This window comes from Salarias fasciatus, chromosome 15 (genome assembly GCF_902148845.1).
Source record: "Salarias fasciatus chromosome 15, fSalaFa1.1, whole genome shotgun sequence".
NCBI classification, from domain to species: Eukaryota; Metazoa; Chordata; class Actinopteri; order Blenniiformes; family Blenniidae; genus Salarias; species Salarias fasciatus.
The window spans coordinates 17,508,359-17,535,494 of NC_043759.1; the positions used below are offsets into that span (position 1 = coordinate 17,508,359).

At 43.1% G+C, this 27,136-nt stretch overlaps 1 protein-coding gene across 1 annotated transcript; it reads right to left on the reverse strand.

The window, feature by feature from the left end:
- LOC115402036 (ectonucleotide pyrophosphatase/phosphodiesterase family member 1-like) lies at window positions 1–27,136 on the reverse strand. The gene is given in 30 exon segments (XM_030110452.1): window positions 1–631; window positions 730–854; window positions 857–873; window positions 1,077–1,209; window positions 1,904–1,931; window positions 1,933–1,979; window positions 2,612–2,736; window positions 2,800–2,808; window positions 4,101–4,128; window positions 4,131–4,259; window positions 4,339–4,378; window positions 5,370–5,427; window positions 5,429–5,528; window positions 5,531–5,548; window positions 5,685–5,772; window positions 7,041–7,110; window positions 7,875–8,002; window positions 8,120–8,151; window positions 8,231–8,362; window positions 10,211–10,319; window positions 10,626–10,663; window positions 10,666–10,694; window positions 10,786–10,851; window positions 11,043–11,152; window positions 11,976–12,095; window positions 12,990–13,069; window positions 13,148–13,245; window positions 15,202–15,262; window positions 21,255–21,327; window positions 26,970–27,136. Coding segments are annotated over 30 exon segments (2,379 nt in total). The 5' UTR covers window positions 27,105–27,136; the 3' UTR covers window positions 1–478.

Consider the following 27,136-nt stretch of genomic DNA (forward strand, 5'->3'; position numbering starts at 1 on the left):
TTGAAAAAACAAAAACAGGGTATATTTGGCAGGAAGAAAACGTATTTCTGTCGGAGGTCTTTCCTGCTGCTCTCCAACATTCCCTCAGTAACATTTCCACGTTTCAGATCTCATCAGAGGTGAAGGTTCCGAAAAGGTCACAATCAATACATTTGTCTGTGGGATCAATAGTCCTTCAGTCAATAGACGTTTGCCTCTCCCTTCTTTTGTCAAGTTCCCGTTTTTCCGCAGTGAGGAAATTCTTTGGAGGAGTTCAGAAGACGAGACGGTTCATGTATAAATGCCAACAAATGGCTTCCACTACATTAAAAAACAAAAAAAAATCTGACAAACAAGAAAACAAATGGATGGAATTTAAGGCTGTGATTGATTTGGTGTGAAAACAGGAAACTTTTAAACCTGTTTAATGTTTCCTGACTGTGTCCGTATCATGGCTTCCGTCAGGATTTAAAGCTCTGCTGGGTGAAAGTCTCGGCCTTCAGGCCGTCTGCAGGAAGGTCTTGAGCCGTAGCGTCTCCTCCACGGATAGCCTGTCGTGGTAGAAGCTGAGTCCGGTCAGCAGCTCGATGTCTCGGACTCGAGCGGAGTGGAGCTGCAGCCAGTCCTCCACCCACGACAAGTCCGACCCATCCTGGAGAGGAGGAGGAAAACGGCATCAAAACGTGGATCATATTCAGATTTATGTATTTTCTGCTCCCAGCGATGTGAGGCCTCGGCGGGGCAGCTCACCGCGCAGCTCTCGGAGTGGTCCGGTCTGTGGGGCAGGATGAAGGCCCGGGTCTGGAGGGGACCCTCACAGGCCACGGGGCTGAAGGTGGAGTTCCTGCAGCCGGTCAGGATCAGGAAGAAATGTTCGGGATGGGAGCCTCGTTCCTGAACAGACACAGACACAGATTTTTGATGTGATTACACTAAAAACGACATTATCTCATCTAAAAATGAACAAATGACCTTAAAAGTGACCTCAGTGTCCTGAAGGCTCCTTCAAAATAAGATGCACTATTGCTCTTCGTATTTTTATTGTTGTGACAGAGCTACCGGGAGACCTGGACACGGTCTTCCTGCTGAAGTCTTACCCTGAAATTTTTTGCAGTGCGTCAACATTTCCATCATAGTCCTCATCGAACACGGGCCCACTCATGACGTTGACCCCGTTCAGCTCCTGAGAGTATTTTGGAAGCAGGACATCATGGAAATAAGTCCAAACATCTGCAAAAAAAAAAAAAAAAAAAAAAAAGAAGTAAGTTTTATGCTCAGAAATATAACTGATGTCAGTGCGGTCTGCAGAGAGCAAGAAAATGCATAATTGTGTACCAACAGCTTCAAACCACCAGGGGGCAGCATCCGCCACATGATTGAATTTGGACTTAATTTTGTTCTTTATGACCTCAAATAAGTTCCAGACTTTCCACAGTCTGCCACAAACTGAGCAGGCTCATTCGAAACCCAGCAGGAGCCTTGTTGTCTGTGTCTCTCACCTTTTAATTTACTCTGAAATGTAAAATTACCAGCAGAAGTGACACGTTGCAACAGAAAGAGGACTCAGCACACGGTGGAGGAGTAAGAAAATCATCACAAAATGTGTTTGTACTTTCAACAGATTTCAGTCTGCGAGGGCAAGTAAGGAAGTTAGAACATCTGTGGCTGTCCTGAATGAAAGCAACATGATCGCCGAAATATGATGACACAACATTACCGGATTCAAAAGTGGCACAAAATGGACAAAACCCCACATATTTGATCTATTCTAGATCTCCCTCAGCGTTCAAGTATACATTAAACAGCTCAAGTTTTAAAAAAACATTAGGAGAAATGTTCAGTGTAGTTTGTGATTCACCACAGTTTCTGTTCACAAGGCCGACCGGAGCCCGAAAGCAAAGACCAATTTGTCAAAGCGACTGACCTTTGAATGCAGGAAACATGGGCGCCATTGTTGCTGCTGATTAGAGAATCTGTCACCGGACCGCTGGCATTCAGACCTGTGGAGGAACCAGAGGGGAGAGAAAAGCTGAGAGCTCCCAGCGGAGACTTGGCACAGGAAATCAAACCTGGATCACACGTTGGGAAAGTCTGACACGTCTGCTGGGAAGAACTAAGACGTCACAGCAGGTGAAGGCGGAGTAATGAGGGCTGCAGGAGACACTGACTGCTGCATAAACATCCAGTGGATGAGGACAAAAAAAAGTGGAAACACAGTTTCCGTTTGGACTCGAGCTTGATTTAATGATCAATAAATTGTCAAAGCATAAACTTGTAGACTTTATTAACTCCCACACATGGCAGACGTGGGGTAACTGTCAACGCCAGATGAAGATAAAACGTCTGAGTCGGGCAGCTGTAGCTGTCTGTGGTTACTCTCCTGCAGCTGTTAAGCTGACAAGTTCCCTTCTTTTTTTTTTAAACGAGAAACTACCTGAAAAAAAAAAATCTGCATTTCTTTATAAATGCAGCCTATCTCTGGGGGGACGGGACGCTCTCCTCTCCCACAGCGTTTTTACATGAGAATGTGGCTCAGGAACGCGTCAACTCGAATTCCACACCGTGGACGGCGAGCTGCGAGCGGCGAGCTCCCCGCCTGGACGCCACACACACGCTGCAGACACACACTCACTGGGGGGATGCAGGAGGCCGTAGGACAGAGCGGGGTCGTCCTCGTAGCGCGCGCACAGCTGGCTGGACGCCGCCGGGACGCGCACGTCGGCGCGGACGCACGCCTCCGCCTCCGGGATCGGGGGTCTCGCTTCGGCCTGAGAGGGGAGATCGGTCAGAGGAGGACGGACAGACGCAGCGTTGCGTAACAGCATTCGGCTTTGGTTTCACTTCGCCTGTGTGTGTGTGTGTGTGTGTGTGTGTATGTGGGTCAGTGAGGGCGTCGCACGTCAGGGACGGCACAGCTCTCTAGGAACTAAAATCTTTCTGGCACTCAGAGCAACAGCAGCAGGTTTATTCTGACTATTAAACACAGAAGACAATTGCTTTTTAATTAATTTATGCTTCATGTACATTTTCAATGTACTTTCCCACTTCCTGTTTCTAACCTCGGTAAAGCAGTTTACAACGTAGATAACATCCACTGTGCCAGGATGTTATCAGTGAAGTCTTACAAAACAATCTGGCATCATTAGTGGATTATTGATTATAACATAAGGCTCAACTTTAGAGAAACAGTTAGATCAAATGTTTTCAGAAATATATGATCTATAAAGTTAATAATAAACACACACAGTCAATACACGTTTCGGTACCTGGAACGGGACACATTCGTGCCACTTTCCAGAACTCCTGAGGAGTTTTCTTCTCACAGTTTTACATCCAGTCACAGACCTGCTCCTCCTGCAGTGAGTCACCCTGACTGTTATCATACATGTTAAGATATCAGTGTTTTACAAGCTCTTCTTACACGAGTTGCTAACAACACCGCCAGCAGCTGAGGCCGAAGTTGCGCCGCAGATGTTACATCACTGCAGCATGTGTGTGTATGGTTGTGTAAGTGTGGTTATGTGTGTAACATCTGAGTGTGTCACCAGGTTCACACGGATATTGTAGTGGTCGGACCTCGGAACAAATATTTTTTTTCTTCATTTTACTGTCGTTGTCAGGGACAGGGTAGTCTTAGGGGGAGTCAGTGGAGTCTGTTGGTGTTTTGTTGCGGCTGTGAGATTCTTGGGTTCTTTGTATACATGATAAGTTGTTTTTGTTTTTGTTTGTCCTCCTTCATGTCCCGGAGCGGGCGGAAAACGACGCTGAGGGCCGACTTTATAAGGAGATGCTGGACTGGCTGTGAAACTGATGTGGAAAGCCACGACAGTCTCAAACACTGTGACGAGAGTTTAGCTTCTAACAATAATAAAAGCCGCAGATGCAGAACAAGCGATATTTTACTAGTCCAGCATCTCGTGACAGTGGAACGGAAACAAATCCTGAACCTCGCTGAGGACGTGATCGTTGGATGAATGTTTTTTTGAAGCAGCGAGATGATTAGAATAGAGAGTAAACGCCGGCCTGAGGTCATAATTTACAAGAAGGGTCTAACCAGAGCAGAGGAGAAGAGCTACAGCTGCTCGGAGGACGGACTGGACATGCCCGGCGGAGGCCCTCACCAAGCTGGGACGGTGTACGACAACCAGAGGGCATGAGGCGGTCCCTGCTGTAGCCGCTCAGGTAGTCCGGCTGGTGCAGCAGGCAGAAGGAGGCGTCCGGCTGGACGACGCTCGGAGTCCCGAAAGGGTGGTGGAGGCGCCGCAAGCTGGCCTTCACACCTAAGGAGAGGAAACCATCATCCTCAAACTTAAATACGTCCCAGAAAAAGACCGCACACCGAAAGGGAAAGATACTCACTTGAATCAACTGACAGGAGATCTGCGTTCAGCCTCGTCTCCTGAAAGGAAAGACACACAGCTTTCACTTTGAATGTGACAGAAACCTTCATGGAAACACACAGGTCACTTTGTGGAATCAATAACTTTTACCTTATATTGAGAGAAGTGAGAGAAAAAAAAACTATTTTAGAGTTTGTTAAAGTTTTTCTAATGTCTGTAATTTTATTGTGATCAATAACACAAACTGAACTATGAACTGAATCAATGAACCACGAAAGGAACTTCCTGGAAACATTCAGTGAAATAAAAGCACTTTTGGTTATCTTGAGTTGGAAAATAAAAGAGTGCAGAATTGAGTGAAGTATATATGAGCACATGAGTCTCTTTTCAAGAAGGTCCAAATAATCTGAATATGTATTTAGATACATACTCAATCTTATTCCCAGTTCCAGAGAAATCTAATCTTGACAACAGGACAGAATAGCACCAAAGCCAACAACCAAGATAATGGTGAAACTTTCAAACAACACGTTCTCAACACAACACTGAGATGAACTCGAGCTACTTTGTTATGAAAATGCAAACCAGCATTAGTCTCTTGCAGTCAGAGTGAGTCAGTGAAAACATGAAGGATGCAGCAGCTGCTCTGCAGGAGGAGGTTTTGGACATTTTACTGTATTTTGCATTAAAATCGGCTTCATGTTGAGATTGTTATCAACGTTCAATGTGGTTTTTCTCTGATGCAAGTTAATCTGTATTTCAAAAAGTCTGACTGATATTTCAAAATCTCACGTCTGAAACCTGTCAGTACTTTCCCACAAGGCTTTTCTCTCAGGTGACTCACACTGAAGCATTACTTCATATTTCCTCCTTCTTCAGCTGCTGATTAAACAATCAGAGCCTCCAAAACCCACCACTTATTTGTATTTATGTCCTCAAATCAATGGAAACTCAGTTGATAAAATGTATTCTGTGAGAAAGAAAGCAAGTAAAACTGCTCAATAATTTCATCATCTGGCGACTACCAGGAATCCTGTCGTATACGAGTACCGTATCCGGGGTCAGCGAGGGGCAGGAGCACCGCAGGCCGTCGGAGGGGCGGGGCCCGCCTCGCAGGGGTGTCGTGGGAGAGCTGCGCCGGGTGGACGGGCTGGTGGGCGGGGCGCTTCAGCAGGTGGTTCAGACTGCCGTGGCTGCCGTTGTTGGGAGCGGGCGGATACCCAGGAGATCTGAGGAAGACGAGACGTTCACGATTAAGACAACGTCGGATTAATCTGATCTACTAATCAGATTAAGATGAAACTTACATAAGATTTCAGGAGCCATCATGAAAAGTATATTTCCAAAAACAACATTGTGACTTACCACACATCACGTTGTACAGTTCAATGTTTTCAAAGGGAGGAACCACTGTCTTCACTTTAAACGCCGGACCGTAGCCGATGAAGATGGCCTGAAACACAGATAAAATGAATTTAGCTTGGAGATGGAGCTAACAAACAATGCCTGAGACCTCAAATTAAACAAAACAAGACGTTGAACACTCAATTATACCCTGTGTGTTCATTTAAAAACGGCCTCGTGTGGCTTTAAAGCAGCTGCCAGATGTAGGAGGATGAACCAAGTGGATTTTCAGGATATTTGTAGATGAATAAATCATCTATTTCAAGCACAACTAGCTGCTTTTCTCTGATTTAGACAAGTCAACAGCGCTCTGAGCTAATTTTATGGAGTAAATTTCCAGTCAGACACACTCACTGTAATCGGCGTGAGAAAATGTCTCAACAGGAGTCATTGCAGCACATCAGGAAACTTTCAGTATTTCCTCATTTAAATCTGCTTCTTATTTCTGCAGATGAAATTCAGGCTCCCTCGATTCATTATATCCAAATTAATTAACAAGAAACACCTTTTAGACTATTCTGAAACTAATTCTGAACCTTCCAGAAATCTATGTAATCTTTTACTATGATCCTGGACAAATTATCGCGATCTAATACAACTTTTCCTGCATTTCAGAGGAATTGATTCATTACCAACCACACAATGAGAGTGCTTTACATCACTGGTTCACACATGGGTGGCAAAAACTGCGAAAATAAATGTGGGAAGGCGTGAAATGAAGAACAGAAACAAAGTACTATCTGTTTGGTCACATGGAAGGTGTTTGTTTTCAAGATGTTCAAGACAGTTTTTCTGTATTTCTATACATATATTGAGCGTTCAGCAGTCATAAAACAAAAGGGAATTACCGCCGAACAATGCTGAACATCTCTGGGAAATCTGTTGTTTTGGATCTTGATTGAAAGTGTTTTTTATTCCCAGCAACAGACTCAAAGTGGCTTTTATAAAACGATTCTGTCTTTCTGCTGTAGATGAAAGTAGAGTTTTCAACCGAACTTAACTCTCAATAAGCTGTGAATAAATGCAAATATTTGAATATGAATATAACATTAAAGAGATTTAAACAATTAAAAATGTTTTTAAAAGTGGATAAAATGTGAAAAAGAGAAAAAACCACTAAAGTGGGCGTGTTTACCCAACACGCCCACTTTGTCCACTGTGTTGCTTTATGAGCTGAAAAAACAAAGGTTCACGGTAAAGTCAACAGTGACGCAGGCGGCTATTGTCCCGCTCCTTTATAGCGACGCGTGTCCCGCTGGACAACCTAAACAGAACGTGGAGATTAAAGCCCATCGCGGCGCCCTTCCTTCCTCTGACCTGCATGTTGGCGAAGACGTTATCCGAGCCGTGGAATCCTCCGCTGCAGTACTTGATCTCCTTTCTGCTGCTGCAGAGACACACAAATACATACTTCAAGAGATAGCCTAATAATTGTGCTCCCGTGACTACTGTCTGTTTATTCCTGCAGCCTGAAGCAATTTTCTGTGATCACAGCGACGATTGATGAAAAGGATTCCTCCACATGTGATTGTTTATAGAAATCACCAAAAGAGCTTCAGCTTCTGGGTGGCCAGACACAGATAAAGTGACTCGTGTGTCTTTCTCACTTCACCGCATAACCAACAAATGTGTGCAAATGTTTTTTATTCTCTCAGATGAGCAGCTTTTCTCTTTCTGGAAACAGTTTTAACAAAACCGGCAGGAACGAAACAGCAAATGGAATTTGTTTTGGGAAGTAAACGTCTGGCGCACCGTCTCGTAAACTGTCTCATGTTTCAGACGATGTTGTTTTTATGCAGCATTCAGCTCGGAAGAATGTAAATACCTCTGTAAGAACTTCTAAAGCAAACTGACGGATCCATGAGACATGGTGAATCAATCAAATTGTGTATTTTTGGTGGATAAAGTTTGTCAGTGTGAGCTCCCTGGCTACAGCACAACTAAACTGACTGGATGATGATCATGTGACGAACTTTAGGAGCCTCTCTGTGACCCTGACTTGAACCCAACAGGCAGGTGAACATTAACAGAGATGTTCGAGGGAGACGACATTTGTACTTTGGACTCGCAGTTAATGTAGAAGTCACGTTAAAAAGTCGTGTGAAAGCAGCAGTTTCTGGTGTGAGTGAAACCTCAGCCCGGCTCACTCACATCGCCGCCTGCCAGCCGGCCTTCATGTAGAGGTGACCCCGCTCGATGCGCTTGTTGTTGGCGAAGTGCAACCGTTTGGGGAGGTTTTCTTTGAGGTACGGCCTCATTGGCTGGTCGGGGATCCTGCACTTCAGGACAGACAAAGGCAGGGGGAGAATGGGATTGTTTGACCTGAAGTCAAGCCAGCAGATAATCCTTCATTCTTCCTCTAAACGCTGGAGGCACAGTGGGAATATTTGGCATACCGACAGGTGGTTCACCAGGCCCTCGTAGTCGACTGGGGAGAGAGCGGCAGAGATTCAGTGATTCTGGATCCGAACAGGGTGACATGAGGTGGTCTGAGATCAGGAACTCACAGGAGAAGTAATCGTTCGGGAGGTCTTTGGGTCGGATGCGAGCCGCCGGGCCCTGGATCACGGTGAAGTTGGAAACATCGTCCACATAATTTGAAACGAATGTGGCCTTTTCGCAGGAGGCCTCCTCCATGCCTGGGAAATGAAAACCGAATGTAAAAAACACTTATTTTTCAAGTGATCTTGTAACTTTCGAATAAGGATGCCATGTTTTGTTGGATCATAAAGTATGAACACCTGCTGCTTCTCCAGGAACTACAGTGCTAAAGTTCTCATAATCCTCTTTGTCCCCTCGACTCACATCTGAACTCATAACTCAGACTTAGTGTCCGTGTCTTCCTCGCTATCCGTCCATCTTACAGCCTAATTTGTCTAACTGAGACCATTACATGAAGAAACCTGATGTGGCTTGATGTGACTGACAGTAAGTATTGATTCCATGAACATCACAGTCTCTATTAGCCTGACCTGATCTGCACAGCTACTCTGACATATGAAGGGGCTGGCGCCATTCTTCACCTACTGCAGGCTAAAAGTAACCGTGAAATGAGCACAAGAGTTTGAGGCCCCTTTCTAAATTCTCTACAATGCAACTTTATTTCTCAAAACTCTCATTTTCAATTTTTTTTTTTTTTCAAATTGACAACTAGTTGATTTCTATGATTTCTCCTTGAACTGACAGTATGACAGAGTTTTTCCCCTTCATGACCAGCTCCACACTGATGACTGGTCCAGTCTTTTAGATTTATTCTCTCCTCTGGTAGAAACATCTTTCATGTGAATATGTGGGAAATCGCCCACGTTTGCTCCATTCGTCTCTATCGCACGTAATTACAAGGCTGAACATATGGTCGCCAGATATGGAGAAAGACTTGTGCCTGTGTGTGTGTGTGTGTTTGTGTGTGTGTGTGGTGTGTGGTGTGTACTCTGCACTGTGTCTGAGTTCATCTCATTTTTCACTGACTTCCTCTCTGGCTCCGGCCTGCAGCTTCCTCCACAGCAGGTGCAGCGACTCAACCAAGGCAAACATTTGGAGCCTCAAAAGTCCCTCCTCTCTGGCGCTCACGCTCTGAAATGATGCTGCGCCTCGCTATCGTGAAACCACACACTCCAGACAGCTGCACCAAGTCTGTCTTACTTTATGTACACAAAAAAATGCACAAGTTTGTAACGGTGCAGTTTATACGACACCCCGGAGAGCTATCCAAGAACGCAACACTTACACAGCTAATTACACTAAAAAGCATTATATTAATCAAAATCACATGTTTACTATTGTTTTTTCATTATTAATTATACCAGTGCATCTTAGGGTTAGAAATTATGTAACTGGAATATCCTATTTTTATCTTAATTTTGCAGTCATAACATAAGTAAAAGATATCTATGGCCACTGCATAAACAAACACCAGATCTTTTGACATTTTCAGACATTTTATGACAAAGTGTTGTTCATTTTAATAATATGGCAAATGCCAAGAATATATTTTTTAATTTTTAATTTTATGAGTAAAAAAAAAGAAAAAAAAATATAATCTTTTATTTTTTGCACTTCTATTTCATCATTCTTTTTATTTTTTATTGTTAGGTGTCCTTGTGACGCATAACTTTAGGTTCAGTTAATGGAATTTAAAAAGTCAGAACATGAACAGAATCCATACATATCTAAAGATAAAGAAATATTTGGTCAACATGGTGTTGCATTGAGTAGCAGCAGTCAACTACGAATCAATACGCTAATGAAGGCAAATATTTAATGCATAACGAATTGAGGTGAACTTTTAATTGTCTATTCAGGGAAAAGTGGAGCCCCAGGCAGCTCTGAATAAACCATTTAAACATCTTTTTTTTAAATGATTTATTAAAGTTCAACCAGTAGTTTCAAAGAATTCTGACAAATGTAGCTAATACCCAATTCAAAGTCAAACATTTCATCACGTGTCGTGTGTTTTGAATCGGTGAGGACATGTGTGATAATCTCACCGTGATCTGAGATGATCATGATGTTGACGCAGTGGTGCAGGTCTCTCATCATCAGGCCGTCCATCAGCAGACCCATGATCCTGTCCACATCTTTTAAAGCCTCAAGCACCTGAAAACGAGGAATGGAAGCATGAACAGTGGACGAGATAATCAATCTTTCTTAAACGGGGGTTCTCTTGATATAGCTTTATTTATTTTAGAGACCAATAAGAAGGATTCAAGCAGTCAATTAAATGAAATGCTAGTTGCTCTGAGCTAAAACCGCAGAGATTTGTCACTCATTCTCCACAGTAGGTTGTTACAAAATGAAAACTTAGCAGTTTCCGTGACAGTGAAGAAAACTTTGTACGTCAAGTTCTGGGAAATGCCAAAGTTAAGTTCTCTATTTTTCCACTAAAGTTAGTGAATAAGTCACCTCTTGACTTTCTGGCCCGTAGCGGTGTCCTGATGGTTCTCCTCCAAGTACAAAGTATAAAAGTCAGGTCTGAAATGAGGAAAAAAAAGACAAGTTAAAGCACAACATTCTGCCTGCTTGACAAACTGACCTCTGAAACAGTGAATCAGAGGAGCGGGACCTTTGATCTTCAGGTAAACTGAGCCACTCGAACACCGTCGACACTCTGTTTTCAAACGCAATGCTCCTGCAGGAGGGAAAAGACTTCATGTGATTATGAATTCATTCTTCTAATTTTTAAATGCAAAATTATTCAACATGACAATGAGTTAAGACAATGTTCAGAATCAGCCAGCCACAGAATGCATTAAACAAGAAAGAGTCCAACCAAAAATATTAACCATACAACACAACAGAACAGAATGACCTTGCTCTTACTTATCGTAGATTTTATATAAAGTTGGGAAGGTGCCATTGACGGCGACGTCAGAGCCCGGCCAGAAAAAAGTCGCCGTTTTAAGTTTTTGACGGGAAGCGGTGACCCAGACCTGAAGAGGGAATGAGAAAAAATAAGACTGATGGTAAAGACAGTAAAGAACAGTAAAGAAGGAAAGTAAAGGAAGGAAAAGTAAAGAAATGTGAAGGCAAAGAGAGGAAAAATAAAATCATTAAAAAAAGAAGAAGAAAGGGTGGAGTGGGAATGTGAAGTAATGAAGGATGTATGAGATGGAAAGAGGTAGAAGAAAAGGGAAAGGAGAGAACATAAAAACAGAACACTGAGAGGAGAACAGGATGATCAACTGGGATCCAGTGAGTAATGATCTAACAGCAAACTCAGCATCACAGCCAGAGTTTGATCCATTAGGATGAAAGTGTCATCCCTCACAGCCCCGTCAACTCAAATGGAAATCCAACAGCACTTTTCTTATTCCAAATCAATATCTATTAGACCAATCTGCATTTCGACCAGTGTTTTCTCTGTGCAGCTGGCTTATAAACACATTCTGGCAGCTGCACTTAGTTGTATTAGTTTGGAAGTCATCGTGAAAAGATCCATCCCAGCAGAGAAACCCGGCCGGACAGGAGTCATCCGTCTCCCCCGTCCTCCTGAAGCATCGCCGCGGAGCCTCGTATCTTAAGGAGGAGCGGCTTGTCACACAGTTGAGGAATGTGATTTAACGGGCCCCACATTTAAATGAAAACCGCAACGATGCATTGAAAACAAGCACAACACCCCCCCCCCCACACACACTTCAATCCAGGGCTGTATCGTGAAAGCTCAGCGTGTAGAGAGAGATGAAACCGACTGAGCAGCTGAACGGTTCTTGTCTCTCCCTCTATGTGGCATCTGGTGGTCGGACGCCGACTCACCGGCTCTCCTTGGTACCACCTTGGGTCGAACTTCTCGTCGGTTTTCAAGCTGAAGAAAGCGTGCCGGGTCACGTCGTACATCTTGTTGTCCACGATGCCATGGGACTCGGGATAAAGACCCTGCAGATGTCAGAGGTGAAACCAACACACATCACAACGAGGCCCTTTGATCAAACGGGCGATCTCCTCCTCTCTCTCTCTCTCTCTCTCTCTCTCTCTCTCTCTCTCTCTCTCTCTCTAATCTTTAAAAATCTTACGTGTTACTGTAACCGCAGCAGTTTAGTTTAATTACAGGGTCCGTTTTCAACTGCACAGAGGCTGATTCCACTTTGCTGGGCCTCAATTCTACCGTGGAACTTAGCCAAACACATGTAAACCATTAAGATGCAACAGAGTGTTTTTTACTATCAGAAACTGAGTTGTAATTGCTGGGAAAAGCCCCGACGCTCACTGTTACCCTGCTGCAGCAGCAGCATGGCTCTAACATGCAGTAATACTTTAAGACTGTGAGATAGTTATACTCTGAATATTTTACTACTTACAGTATCTATGCATTATAACAAAACACAAAGCTACTAGTTACTGCTCAGGAGAAAAAAACTGACGTCAAAACACACATTTCTAATTCAATGTGAAGAATGAGAAAAAAAAAAATCCTGGAAACTCCCGGACAAAAAGTTCTGTTTTTTTTAAGCCCACAAAAGACACACTTCCTTTCTAAACCCTGGCAGATGGTTTCATTTAAATGGGCATTTGAGTTTAAAGGATGCAAACCAATCACAGCAAATATCACAGAGATACATAACAGTTTACACATATTTGTTTCAAAAAGGTTTGACTTTCCTCTTTTCCTGCTTTTCAGACGTTTGCACCACCTTAACTTGTGACAGTATGAATCATAACAGAATGACCCGGACAGTTCAAACAACTGATAATTCACTCTGAGTGTATTTTGTTAAGATATCCTGAATAAATGAGATGATTAAAAGCAATGCACCAGTTGGTGAGACTTACAGTCACAATGCTGTAGTGGTTGGGGAAGGTCTTTGTGGGATAAACAGGCCTGATGTATGGCGCTGTTGTTCCTGTGTTTCCTGTAACAAAGTGACACTCAGTCACGCCAGGACGGCGGGGAGAAGGTGAACAGGGGCAACCGTGCGCCGGCAACTTACGTAACTTGTTGATGACGGGGATGTGAGCGACGTGATCCTTCATGTACGCTGCCCGGAAGCCGTCCAGGGACACCAGGAGGAGCGGAGACTTGGAAAAGCTGGACAGGAAACGACACGGGAGTGAGTTCTTTATCAGCAGACGTGGATATCTCCGGCACCAGCGGCGGAGAGGTCGTGCTAAACGGCCGCTTGCGAGGACAAAGCGGCTCTTTGAGCGAGCCACCAGGAGGAGAAGCAAGGTCAATGCAGAGAAGAGTGGAGAAGTGTCAGGGGCTGACGGAGGGAATCTTGGTGGATTTTGTTCCCTAAAATGACACAGTTTTTTTCCAGAGAATGAAACACGTCATTGCTCTAAAAATACTGTAATCGCTGCTCATTTTGTGCAAAACAATGTTCCAAGGATTTGAGTGCTGCAGCTGATTTGTAGAGGTTTTAAAAAGTCTATATCTGCTTTATCATGTGTCTCATGATGTATTATCACATGCATAACATGAACGTGGTTTATAGCAGAGTTGTCCTGTCAGAGGGTCTGATCCAACCCGTGAGATGACTAAAAACTTACCAAGAAGACACCGAGCAGAAGCCCTCAATAAAAAGTATCTGTTGTGCCAGTTTGTTTACCCAGGGATTGCAGTGCTTCAGTGGCGGCTGAGGACTACAGAGGTTATAAATGTAGCATTGAATGGGAGCTACCGCATTTCCCAGATTATAAACTGTAGTTTTTTTTTAGTTATTTAGCTGATATGCAACTTTTTTAATCAACATATACTAATGCGCACCATGACCATACAACACCAGAATGCTGCACCAATACAACAGAAACATCTCTATTATTACTGTGTTTCGCTGCAAGTGCAATGCTGGCAAAGCAGAAAAATGCTACACAGAGCAGAATTTGACTTATATGCAACAGAAAACAGAAAAAGACCAGCAGAAAGAGTTCAGAGATTCTTTTTTTTTCACAGATGCAGAGTCGGGAAAGTACAGGGCCTTACCGCTAATAAAGCAGCATTAGAATTAGCATTAGCACTAGCATTAGCATCACCTGGTCAAGATTCATCTGTAAGCTAAAGGCTGCAAAACACCTCAAAATAAAGCACATTTGTTTTGATATTTCACTGAATACTGCAATATTTAAAATGACATGATGTTAAAATTGCACAATATTTAACTTGTTTTGATTTTTATATCTTATACTACATTTAATGGGGTTTTTTGTTAGTTTTTTTTTTTTTTTGTATTAGTAGCTCTTTTGTCTAAATCTTTGCATCTAAAGGTTATTTTTGCTACTATTCCACTCGGGATCAACAATGCAATCACAAAGACAATTGAAAGTTTTAAAATAACACCTAACCCTTGCATCAGCATTAAAAAGAGTAGAGAGAGAACCACACAACAATAGGTGTTTACCGACAGAACGACACACAAACCAGCTTTGACACAAAATCTCAGCACAGAATTACTTTCAGACTGTAGCCTCATGTGGAGACGCAGGTTTCATTCCCAAGAGAGATGAGTCTGTCTGAGGTTGCCCTCCCACTGACGCAGGAACACACACACACACACACACGTGACCGTGCTTTCATGTGAACCCACACACACATAGAACTCACCAACACATGCCTGATTACTCACAGTCATTAGCCCAGTTTCCCTAGAAACAGTTTATTTCCCATAAAGTCACACCACTGGAAAATGTAGTCAACTAAAAAAAAAAAAAAAAAAAAAACTGAACGACAGATAACGTGGATGGTTTAAAAAGTGACAGAAGAGTTTTATTTCTAATTTCTGTAGAAATTTTTAGAATAGCTCAGGGAACAATAGTTTCAACTCATGAAAACTGTGGGCGAAGCCTTTCAATAGTTTCTTTCTCAGCACAAAACCTAAGTCAGCTGAGATCAGAGTCATTATTTTCCATTAACACAGACACACAGACACACACACAGGCACACACACACACACACACACACACACACACACACACACACACACACACACACACACACAGATCAGTTCTCACATGGCAACAGTAGAAAAAAGGGGTGTTTCATTACCCTGCTGGACACCGCGGCTGCAGAACTTCTTCAGAGGAAACATGGAGCCACAGCTCTCCTTCTGCAGGACACAAGAAAGGTCATTGTTGTAAAATCTAAAAAAGATTAAAATTATACACTTGACCTGTTTGTTTTGCATGCTCACAAAATGAATTGGGTGAAACAAGAATAAACACAAGACTGTAGACACTTTTATTATGTTTTCAATATGAAGACAAATCACCAATCATGCTGTTATAGATCAGTGGTTCTTAAAGCTGCAGAGGGCAATCTAGGAGAAGCCTGTAGCAACTGATATCTGTTAATCATAGACAAATTGGAAATTTAAATGTAATGAATCCATAGAATAACAATAACTTGTCAAAATTAAGATTAAAATATAAATACTGTTTGTTTTTTATATAACAGGTTTTCACAGCCATGCAGCCTCAGACTAAACTTGTAACTCGCAAAGTGTAGTTTGTAACTTTCAACAAAGACGGTGAGCTTGTACACTCCAGTTGTTGGATGAGGTTTCCTCCTTAATCTCCCTCAGACTGTACTTAGTCTGCATTCACTCACCAGAGATTGTTTGTTCTCCTTCTTAGTTTGAACCCTTTTGTGTGTTTCGTTGAGTCTTCCGGGGAAGTTGTGTTCATGTCACGCTGCTCCCCCGTGGTTAATGTTTGCAACCAGTGTTTAGCACTCTCAAATTACACTGAGAAGGTTGTGGGTTCAAATACTGGCCTGTATGGAGTTTGCATGTTCTCCCTGTGTGTATGCGGATTTTCTCCCACAATCCAAAATCATGCATTAGTTCAACTGATGACTCTATTTTTTCCCTTATGAGTGCAGATACGTAAATATGGAAGATTAACTACCGAATTATCGGTAAAAAACAATCCTCTCGCTTCTCAGTATGGTTGCAGATAAGGGGGCTTGAAATGTTGCAAGCAGGCATCCAGTCGCTCTGTGCCAAGAAGCATCCTCTCCTCTCCTCTCTGTGAGGCGTCGCCTCAAATCCAATGACGGTTTATTTTTTTTTCGCAATAAATCTAGAAACAATATGATGAAATGGGATTTGTGAATCATCAGTGTCCTCTAACAGGATATGAAAGTGCTCAAACAGACATTCAATCAGCTTTGTTGTCCACATTCATGACGTAACCACAAACGATGTGTAACCGAGAGGTTTCCGCTCTCTGTGTTTCTGCTCTCTGTGTTTCTGCTCTCTATGTTTCTTTAACAAGAAAACAGCACAACTCTTTCCAAACGACCACGGACCAGAACCAGACCTCATGAAGTGAGGAAGAAAAAACTGCCTGATCATCACATTTTAAGGCAGGTTCTGTTCTGGACAACACAATGAGTCAAATTACAATGAAAAACCAGCTGGATATTGTTGTGCAGAAGCAAATGAAGAAGACAAAAAAAAAAAACCTGTAAAGGAGTAAAATCAGGGACGGAGTGATCACAGGGTAGTGCTGTGTTTACACCACTTGCTCCTACTTGAGCATTAACAGTGCCAGTAGAACATTAAGTGTAATTTTAAATGTCTTTTTAATTGTGTTGATTGCTATATGCATGGTGCTGACATAGCATGTGGAGTTTCCATGTTTTCCTCACGTGTTCGAGGTTATTTGGAAACTCCGACGCTGCTGTCTAGATGTGCCCGACCGTGACCTGTCCAGGGTGCAACCTGCCTCCACCCGCAGTCAGCTAGGGCCGGCGCCAGGGTTCAGTGTCCTTAAACCGCACACCACATGCTAATGTTGGTTTGTCAATAAAGTCTGAGGTGAGAATATGCACAATAACGCTGGAGCAGTGTGGAAACAAACCTAAAAGCAAACACAAATGCCCGACTCAAGGACTTTCCCACAGACAAGGTGACACCAACCAGGAAGCCCAGAACCTCGTCTTTCTCCGTTTTTTTTAAAAAAACAACTGTCTCGCCAGCCCATTCGTCAGCCGGCCTGCGGCTGGCTGGACCCCTGACAGAGGTGGCCTCCGCACGCCGGTGAGAAATCCCCTCCTCACGGCCTCTCCAGGCCAGCAGTGCGGTCTGGACCCAACGCGGCGACGCTCTGTCACAGGAGACGGGTTGCTGTGGTCTGTAATCCAGTGGAAAACCCGCTCTCTGTGTTTCACACTGCACACTCTGAGTCTCCAGGAAGAAGAAGAAGTTATTTTTCTCTTCTTTTAATCTCTTTCCAAAGGCCTCCCCCCGAGACGCGGAGGTTCAGGCAAAGTGAACGACTTCTAAATGAGAGTTCGGATGAGTGAAAAGTCAAGACGTATTCCTCCCATATGGCTTTCATATTGGTTGGGTAGGAAATATAAGTTGAGGGGAAATGCCGCAGCAGAGGGAGCGCCCCGCCCAGGCTGAGGACAGCTGCCCACAGTCACCACCGCTGCCCCCGAAATGGAAGAGGAGTGTTCTGGCCTGGCGGTTTGCAACAAAGAGCGCACTGACGCCGCGGCCCTCGTCTAAACCAGAGCGAATCTGAAGCCGCAGGAAACACTCCTGCCTTTCCAAAACTCGAGTTTAGGACAACTTGGGCGAAGCACGAGGACGAATCACACCGAGAGGTGAGGAGTCTCCTCTGTTTTCCTCGTTCACGGACTGCTCGGTAACTCGAGCTTCCCTCCTCTGCTACTCTAAATACTCCAAAGTCTCAAGTTTCCAAACGCCTGCAGTGAGTTGTGTGCTCGTCAGATCGAGTTGCTCCACAATGGAGGCTTGGATTGTTTTTCCGCCTTCTGACCGCAGAGCCAAACAAGTTTGCAGTAGGAAAGAAAACCCAAATGTAACCTGGGATGAGGCTGATGCTCTTCAGGTCCATGTTGAGTGAATACAGTGACCTTAACACAGTTCAGGCAGAAAATGTTGCCGTGGTACTTCTAAATATGGGTGAAAGGAAAACAAGCACCGAGCAACCTGCGTTAAGGAATGCTCTCGCAGAATGACGTCTTCAGAAAGAGAAACGATGTCGAGTGTGACTGTTGCTTTGTTTGCCTAGTTTTTATGCCCAGAAGTTAATTTTTAAACAGATTAACCTTGAAAATACCTTCAACTTTGTGTTTTTAAGGAATCAGCGGGTCACTTTGTGTTTCAGTGTTTTCGAAGGGTGGGGGCCACAAGTTTATTTTCAATCCAAGTCCTGCTGACAGCTCACTTCCCAATATTCCAGCCTGGAATGAAGACGGTTGCTTACTAGTTCCAACTAAATTGCAAGCAAGCAGATGTTTTAATGACAGAGTAAAAACATTCAATGAGTTTATGAGACAAATCCGTTTTAGTGGAGAAAGAGTCTCCGATATCTTCACTGCTACAGTGAGTTTAACTGATTGGACGGTATGACGACACTACATGACCCGTTACATCCATGGACTCACACACTAATGTGACGGCTGCTACGTTAAGGTGCTCACACACCAAGGGGAAATTGGTTAAAGGTGCTGTAGGCAGGATTTTGCTAGTCAATGCTAACTTTTCTGTGTTTTCTTTGGATTAAATGTTAGAGTATCCATTGACAATCCTTTAGGAGTGTAGCATAATTGCAACTACTGCGAGGGCGCAGCGTGTCCATCTGTTCTCTGTCTGAGCTGAAAAGGATTCTCGACAGCTCCCGGTATCTTTGACCAATCAGAGAGCCCCTGAGGCTCTAACCGTGATTGGAAGAGGGGCGTTCATCGCACGTTCTTGTGGGAGGGGCTTAACTTGCGTAAGGGCGTGATGTCAGAGAAAACAGGACAGGACTGGCTGTGCTGGGTTTCAAATCGCCATCTTAGATGGGTCAAATCGCCATCTTGCTTAGGTAACCCTAAGCAAGATGGCGGAGGTGCCGAATCCTGCCTACAGCACCTTTAAGGACACTTTGGCATAAAGATATGGAGGATCAATACAACCTTGTGATTGGATGCCAACTAATATCCCTATGAGTAGCTCATAGGACAAGATGAGCTGAGAGGACTCGGTCAAGTTTTTCAGGAAACTGCCACTTTGATTAAATTCCATGAACAGACATCAAATGTAAACGAAGATAGCAAGAAATCAGAGTGACTGTGTGGACAAAAAAATAAAAGGGTTTTAATGTTAAAATAATCAATTTGGACACTTTTTTTCCCCAAATCTGGCCTTTTACTTAAGTTTGGAGTTCACCGAGCATATTCTAAGACTACGTGGAAGCATTAACAAAACAACTTAAAACTGACTAATTACATTTGTGACACTACCTTGTAACAACCAATAATGTAGTAAAATGCTGCTGAGTGCATTTATTCAATCAAAGAGTGAAGCAATGATGCCATCAATGCCTATTGTCATTAAGTAAGCTGCACAAAACCAGGAAAAAACAGCTTTAATTTCCAAGTAACATAGCCCTATGTGTGCATTATTGACTGCAGTTATTACATTTGAATGGATTTTTTTAAATGCTCCTGCAATCAGCTTAATAAATTATTGGTAAAATGTTACTACGATTAATGGATCAAATATCATATGGGCAAACTATGGCCTTTGAGTTGTCTTTTTAATATGAAAAGCGCATTATAAATCAAGATTGATTTGATTACATTTGATTCATTACATTGCTGGTTATCACATACCTCTGTGTTCTCTTGTGTGACTTAAATAGTTTTCACACTGACCGGGCAACCCACTCAGCAGGAGCAGGGTCAGCGTGAGGGAAACAAGGGGAATTCTGCTGATCTGAGTCGAGATTTTGACCCTGAGTCATGAAATTCGTCAAACGCCAATGAATCACAGAGGCAGAAACATTCTAAACTAGTGAGTTTCAGTCTAAAAATAGCTTTAGTTTAATGATTTCTGCACCATAGCCACGAACAACGATGTGATATTCCTCAGTGTTACAGTTGATCAATGTTGACAGCTTTCGGAAAGCTGGAAAAATACTGACAGAAAACTGGCTGCTTCGACTTTACTGTATTTTAACAGCATTTCTCAAATTTGTATAAATTCAACTCTGACTATAGAAAACTACCTGAACTAACATTCGCCTTGTTCAACACATGCTTTACAGGTGATCAAAATTTTTTTTGCTTCTTAAAATGATAAGTATATACATTAAAACAACTACAAAACACATTAATATATAAATAAAACAAAACATAGTTTTGCAGGACAGCAGTACCACGTGGTGATCAAGAAGAAGCTTTCTGAAGACACATGTGAAAATTTTACCATATTAAAGTCCTGAGATACCATGGCTTTTGGTTTTAACAACGCCCAAGTGTTGAAATTCTCCATGAAAGTTTTATCCAAGCTTTTATTTAAAAAGTGTCACGATTATGTAAGGAACTTTACACCTACTGAATGCTTGATAATATTCTAACTCTGATAAAGGTTTGATGTTGTAATGTCAGTTATTGATTACACCTTTATGTGAGTCCAGTAGAGTACAATGGAACCTAAACAAGGTGCTGCTTTAGTCACGGCCCAGACTGCGCAGCGTTGAATGGACGGGTCAATACAGAGCTTTGCTTCATTACTGGGATCAATAAATACTATGATCATCACTGCAGGGCTGGTTTGGGAGTTATGGAGGATTTGCTGCTTGTATTTGATGGGTATATTGTAAAATGCAGATTCGTTGCAGACGCTAAAGCTTTACCTGTTGCCCAATAAAAGCTTCGCCTCGCTTTTGTCATTTTACCTGTTTAAGATTGTTCCGAAAGATGTTTGTAATCTAATTCTAATGGCCTCTCTTTACCTTTTAAAAGCATTTTTTCCCATTTTTGTTTTGTTTTCCTGTCCTTTCTTATTTTACCATGTTATCATTATATCAATCTTCCGATGAGGTTAATGCAGTTGCACCAATCTACACAAACGCTGCTGTGGCAGAGACTCAAAAAGCTTTCTTTCAATTTAAACACCATTTAAATCAACAATCTTCAGTGGTATCGCTGCTCCTTCTGCTTTACAGACCCATAAAACACATGGAAACCCATTACAACACGCTACAAATGTAACGCTGAATGATAAAATGCCTCTTCAGGGTGATAAACCTGGTGACGAGACTGTCTGAGGAAACGCGGGTTGCGCCCGGCCTTACCTGCTCCGCTGGCGCTCTGCCTCAGAGAGAGCGCCACAGCCAGGATGACCACCAGCAAGCACAGCAGCAGCACCTGAAAAACACACAGCAAATGGCAGCATGCACGTTAAAACCACACGCACGTGTGAAATACAACTGTAACATCAAACCCTGTGCAACATCTTCAACAATGGCTCTGTAAGTGAATTAAAATATTGCATAATTTTAATACTGCAAGCACGATAAGTGGTACTTTTTTTTTTTTTTTTGAGTGATATCGTAGTGAGAGGACTGGGTTTCAGGTTTCTTGCGCCGGCCCTTCACAGACACACTCCACAGTCGGCTGCATGCCTTTGTGACCATAATACAAACACGCTGGAGCAGACCTTTGGCTGCGAGCGAGGAGCCGTAAATCAACCCCACTGGTAAATATAACAGCTACTCTCACACACTCCGAGCATTAACAACGTTCACACCCCGTTCGGGACGGACAGCTCTGTGTAAATACCAGCCCCCCCCCCCCCCCCCCCCCAGAGGATGATCGTATTTGAATTGAGCCTGTTACTTTATTAGTGCCATACAGTGCAAAGTTTACTTTACTGACTCTTTCACCAAATAAGGCAGCGAATGCTGAATGGACCTTCATATCGGTACAGTAGGAATCTTTCTGTCTCACAGTCAGGCCCAGAATCCTTTCATTCACATTTTCACACATTTGAGGTTAAATCCTTCAAGAAATTGCCATGAAATTTAGCTAAAAACAACCCTCAGCTGCAGTCTGAGCAGCCGATTACCACATTTATGTTATTATGCCAAACGTTGATGGTAGCCCCGCCCCCCTCTCCACCCGGGCAGGGCCGTTATGAGCAGGTAAACATGCCGACGTCAGCGTTTAGTTCAAAGCACCGCTGTGTCCAAACAGAGAGCTGCTGATGTGGCCGCAAGCCTTCTGCATTCATCCATCCTCCATCATGTTGACTTTATCTGCAGCTTCACTTATTGCAAAGAAGACGTTCAAAACTGTGAAGGAAAGCGTTGATGACTTCCACTGTGTCAACGTGTTCCTCTTTTTTTTTACTGCCTACGCACTCATATCTGCTCGGGGCCGATCAGAGGAGGGAGGCGGGTGTTTGAAGTTAATGGGTGGTTCGAAGAGCTGTGAATCAGTGTATTTAGAGATCACAGTAGTCATAGTTGCTCATTTTGAAACCCACACAACTCCCAGAGCAGGCCTGCAGCGGTTATCATCGTCATTTACTGCTCACAGTAAAGAAGCAGAGCTCTGTATTTACCATCTGTTTACAGACACGCAGTTTGGGCCGGGACCTAAAGGGGGAAAAATAAGTCTGCAACAAGTGGATGAAGTGAGCTTTCTCTGCAGGGGGGGTGGGCTTAAGTCTCCACACAAAAGACAGGAAGTTGTTCGATCATTGGATTAACTCCCAGTGGAGATCGACCCGCCGCGTCCAACTGTGATGAGAGCATGAGGGGGATCCAGGACCTGCTGCAGAGGTTATGTCTCTTTCTGGAGCAGCTCAGGGCCCCCAAGGTGACTATCGCCCCTGTAACCTCATGAACTCAGCATGAAGCAAGACAGACGGATGAAAATGTGAGACTGAGTGAAATCTTAGATGCAAAAAGTCTAGAGTCTTTGATATTTGAACTTGAGTCGGATCTTGAACCACATCTGAGGTTTCTGGCAGCGTAAGACTCAGTTTCCCCATCAAGTTCAGATACACACGATCTGTAGTAAAACCAGAGCTTACATCAGATCCAGGGTGGAGAGGCTATTACGACCTGGAAGACCAACGCTTGGTGACAGCTGCTTCTAAAAATACACACTCGAACTGAATGGATCCAGAGAGAAAAGCTATTTTCATGACGAGACCGAAGACAAACAAACGGGCGAAGAGGGAGTTCAGTCTGAACAGACACACACACTCACACCGTCTCACTGCAGTGTTCAGTCTGGATATTCTAATTCCTTGGATATGTCTTTGGATCGTGAAAGGAAACTTCAGTACCAGCAGAAGATCAAAACTCAAGAGCCTGGACACTCGACACAAGCTGGAAATCAAATGGGTCATGCTCTCATGTGAGGGGATTTGTCGAGGAAAGCAAGGGTTTACAATGAAAACAAGCTGAGCCGTGGGTCACATTTTTACGTGATTCAAGACAAATATAGCCTCCTGACTCAAAAGTCAACCTCTGACTCCTCCAGTGTCAGAAAGCTGTCTGGAGCGCCGTCTCAAAAACAAGACGGTGGGAGTCACCGACCACAAGAAATCCACTCCGAGCGACGCAGATGTGGAAGGCCCAGACAGGTACGGCGAAAATATGCTGCACCGTGTGTGAACTGCGTCTGGGTATGAGCGCTTATTTTCTCCAGTTATAGGTGCAAAGAGGGGAAAACCCTGGTGGGGCTTCTTGGGAAAACCTTCAACATGCTCCTCGTGGGCTGTGAAAGTAAACAGCCTGTCTGGTGGAAAAGCTCCACGTCTGACTGGGAGACACGTTTTACTGCCTGCATCAGGTCACTGCAACGCCCTGGCTCTGTGCTTCCCTCATGAAAATCTGATGATTCAGCCAGGAGACCAGAACCTGCCCTTTAGGACAGTCCAATCCGCTCAGCAGGAACACAAAGATTAAAAGTTTAAAGTAAGAGTAACATGCAAACTCCAGACAGAAATGCCTCCAGTCTGGACTCTAACAGGAGAAAGTCGAAGTGAGACACTCTTCCTGCTCTGTTGAGTCATTGTGCTCTGTGATTTTGGTTTTTAAGTTATGAAAATCCAGAAGAGAATTTCAGAGTATTGTAATGTTTCATAAGATTATTAACCCACACCATGACGCTCACATTAGAATTTCAAGACGTGCGTAAAATATTCAAGTTGACAAAGAGAAAAGTTTTGCATTTAAAAACGGTGTTTTCGGAGTCTTAAATTTACAAGTCTGACGGGGTTAAATAGTCAGCATAAGGTGAGTTTAACACTCATACTACAATAAGTTGACAGTAAAGAGAACATTGCCGTAAAATAAGCCCCTTTTGGGCAGAATACGGTGATGTTCACAGAGCAGCGAGTATCGTCACTGTGAGAGCAGAGAATATCGTTTTTTTAAATTTTGACTGTTACTTGACAATTAATCCTTTTTGAAACATCTTAAATCACCTCTCCTTGTGTTAGTTACTTGAAGATGGTGTGAGGAGCGACATTAAAAACAGGCCTGGGTGTAGAGCTGTCTAGACTTTACCCACGTTTAGGAGACCGGAGCCAAGCAGCCTGAGGCTCTGTGGTTTCCAGCTGCAGTTTACAAGTGAACAGTTAGAAACGTGTGTGTGAGTGTGTGTGTGCGCACTGTCATATGACCTTCTTTGTGCATCCTTGATTTTTCAGTCATGAGCTGAACGACACAAATTCCTCACATTTTTCACGTTTCAACGTTTCGCTGTGTTTCACCGCTCAGCAGTAAACAAAGAATTTCACCACAACAGCCTAAAAAAAAAAAAAAAAAAAATCACTTAAAGCATAAAATGTATTTTTCTTCCAAGACATTTCTGACAATTAGGATTTTTTGACTGCATGTACAGGCTGAGGTGTCTCACAAGTTTAGCTCTCGAAAAGAATACGATGTTTTTCTGGATATGACTGAAAGAGCTGCAAACAGTTTATGTTGTTACTTTTGTGTTACAGTAATAAAGTTACGAGGGCATTAAGACGAAAAAAAAAAAAGCGAGTTGGCTTTGTTTTTTACACTGGCATGTTGATCGATTAACCATTATCTGGCAATCATTCAAATTCATTAATCCCTTACACTCGTTACCTTTTGCCACTTTTCAAAGACAATCTAACAAATGTATATTAAATGTTTTATATATAGTGATGAAAATCTGCTGAAAGTGTAAAAATAACCAAATTACATCACATTTCTCAACTTGTAGCTAAAAAAAGTGTCTAAATAGGCTAAAATTTATACTGACTGTCATCAAAAAGCTTCACAATCCTGCAAAGTCATGATATTTATAATGACGGAGTCTCTAAAAACCACTCTGGTCTACAGATGCTTCCTCAAAGATGAAAACTACTTCACCAGCAAACCGAATAAAACAACAATAAGTGGTTTAGTTGCTGTTTTATCAAAATGTGCAGTAATGTCAGGTCTGGCAGTGCAACACAGAGAGTATTAATTAAATTTTGAACTGTTTAACAAGCTCCGTTCATCTGCATGAAGGGTTCAGCAGGAAGTTTCCAGTTTTGGCTCCGGAGGTCTCTTCCCGCCTCGCGCTGACCAGCGAGGGTCAGGTCCACCTGCAGAGCCACTGCTGGCCCCCGGCCCTCTGCAGCGGGGTGAGAACGTTTAGTTTCCACGTTCACACCGGCAGCACGGGGCGGCTCGGCCGGGGGACAGCTGCGGATTAACACCATGTGAGAGCAAACAGAGCAGCAGAGGCGACCCCACGCCCAGGTTTACCCGTCCGATGAGGGCCTTCACTGAGAAGAGTCACCTTTATGACTCGTTTTTAATTCACCTGATAGCCACACACAAGTCTAAGAAAAGGAAGAAAGACTGACTGACATGTTAAAGAGTCTGAAGAAATCCACATTTGAATTAAGTCTGATTGATTTTAAGTCTGAGTAGCAGAGAAATAATGCTTTCATATGCATCTGTTTACAAGATAGATTATTATTATGATATGATGTTTGTGCTCCATTGTTTGAAACGTGGATCAACTCGCCAGGTGAAGGTGTTTCACACACTATCAATTTTTCACCTGTTTTCTAGTGAACTGCTTGTTTTTCTTGTGAAATAGCTCTCAGCACTGCTCTCAGACCAGATGCAGCGCAGAAATAGACTAGAGGCAGCTGAAGGCAGAAGTGGGAAGAACTCCTTCTAAATACTCTCATTACTGTCATCAAGTACTTGTGAAAAGTGTAGATTAATGACATGTGAGGCTGATGGAGATGTTTACTGAGAATAAAGTCACCTCAACTGACTGTTGTTTTTTTTTCCAGCAATTTATAAATATTGTTTTTTTCAAAGGGATTAAAGACAATAGCAATGCGATCTGCTTGGCCACTTTGAAGTCACGACAGGGCGTGCCCACAATCTGAAACTATTCCTTCAATTCTTCAATTGCATTCGCTGACAGGACAGATTAATGTGTTGAAGATGACTGTTTTTATGTTTTAATTGTTTGAGAAGATCTGCTTTGTATACAGGCTAATTCAAGCCTGCTAGTAGTCAGTTTTTTTTTTAATCACTTCAGGTTTTGACTGTTTTTAAATTGTTATTTTTAAAGCACTCAGATCCTGGCACTGCAAGTATTTAAAACTGCAAACGCAGCAACAGGTTCAGTTATAAAGTATGGGATGATAAATAAAGACCAACTACAGTGCAGAAACAGTGTGAATGTCTCTGATGACAAATATTTGCACGTTGTGCAATAATTTAAACAACTTCACTCACACCTTGTACTATTTGCACGGTGTAATCCACTTCACTGCTTCACTGCACGATTTCAATTTAAACTTTTTGACCTGCGGGTTTAAAGCTAGTACGCTTACTTACAACACCAAGAACTCCAAAATAACATTGAACACCCTTTTAACAGATAAATAAATAACAGTTTGAGTTCTTTTTTTTTCACTTTCCACCCTAAAAGTGACTTTGACATGTGGATCCACTCCAGTCCAGTCCTCTCCTGTATGTGCGAGACGCAGGTGAAGTTGAACATACCCCAGTAATGATTTTACAGTGGTTTTTCCTCTTCTTTCCTCGCTCAGAGTCGCTCCTCTGGCTCTCCAGCTGCTGAGTCCCAAATAAAGCCGCAGCCTGCTCCGCAGAGCGCTCCTCCGCTTTGCTCCCGTCCATGCTGCAGCGCGCGAGAGCCTCCTGCCACTGCG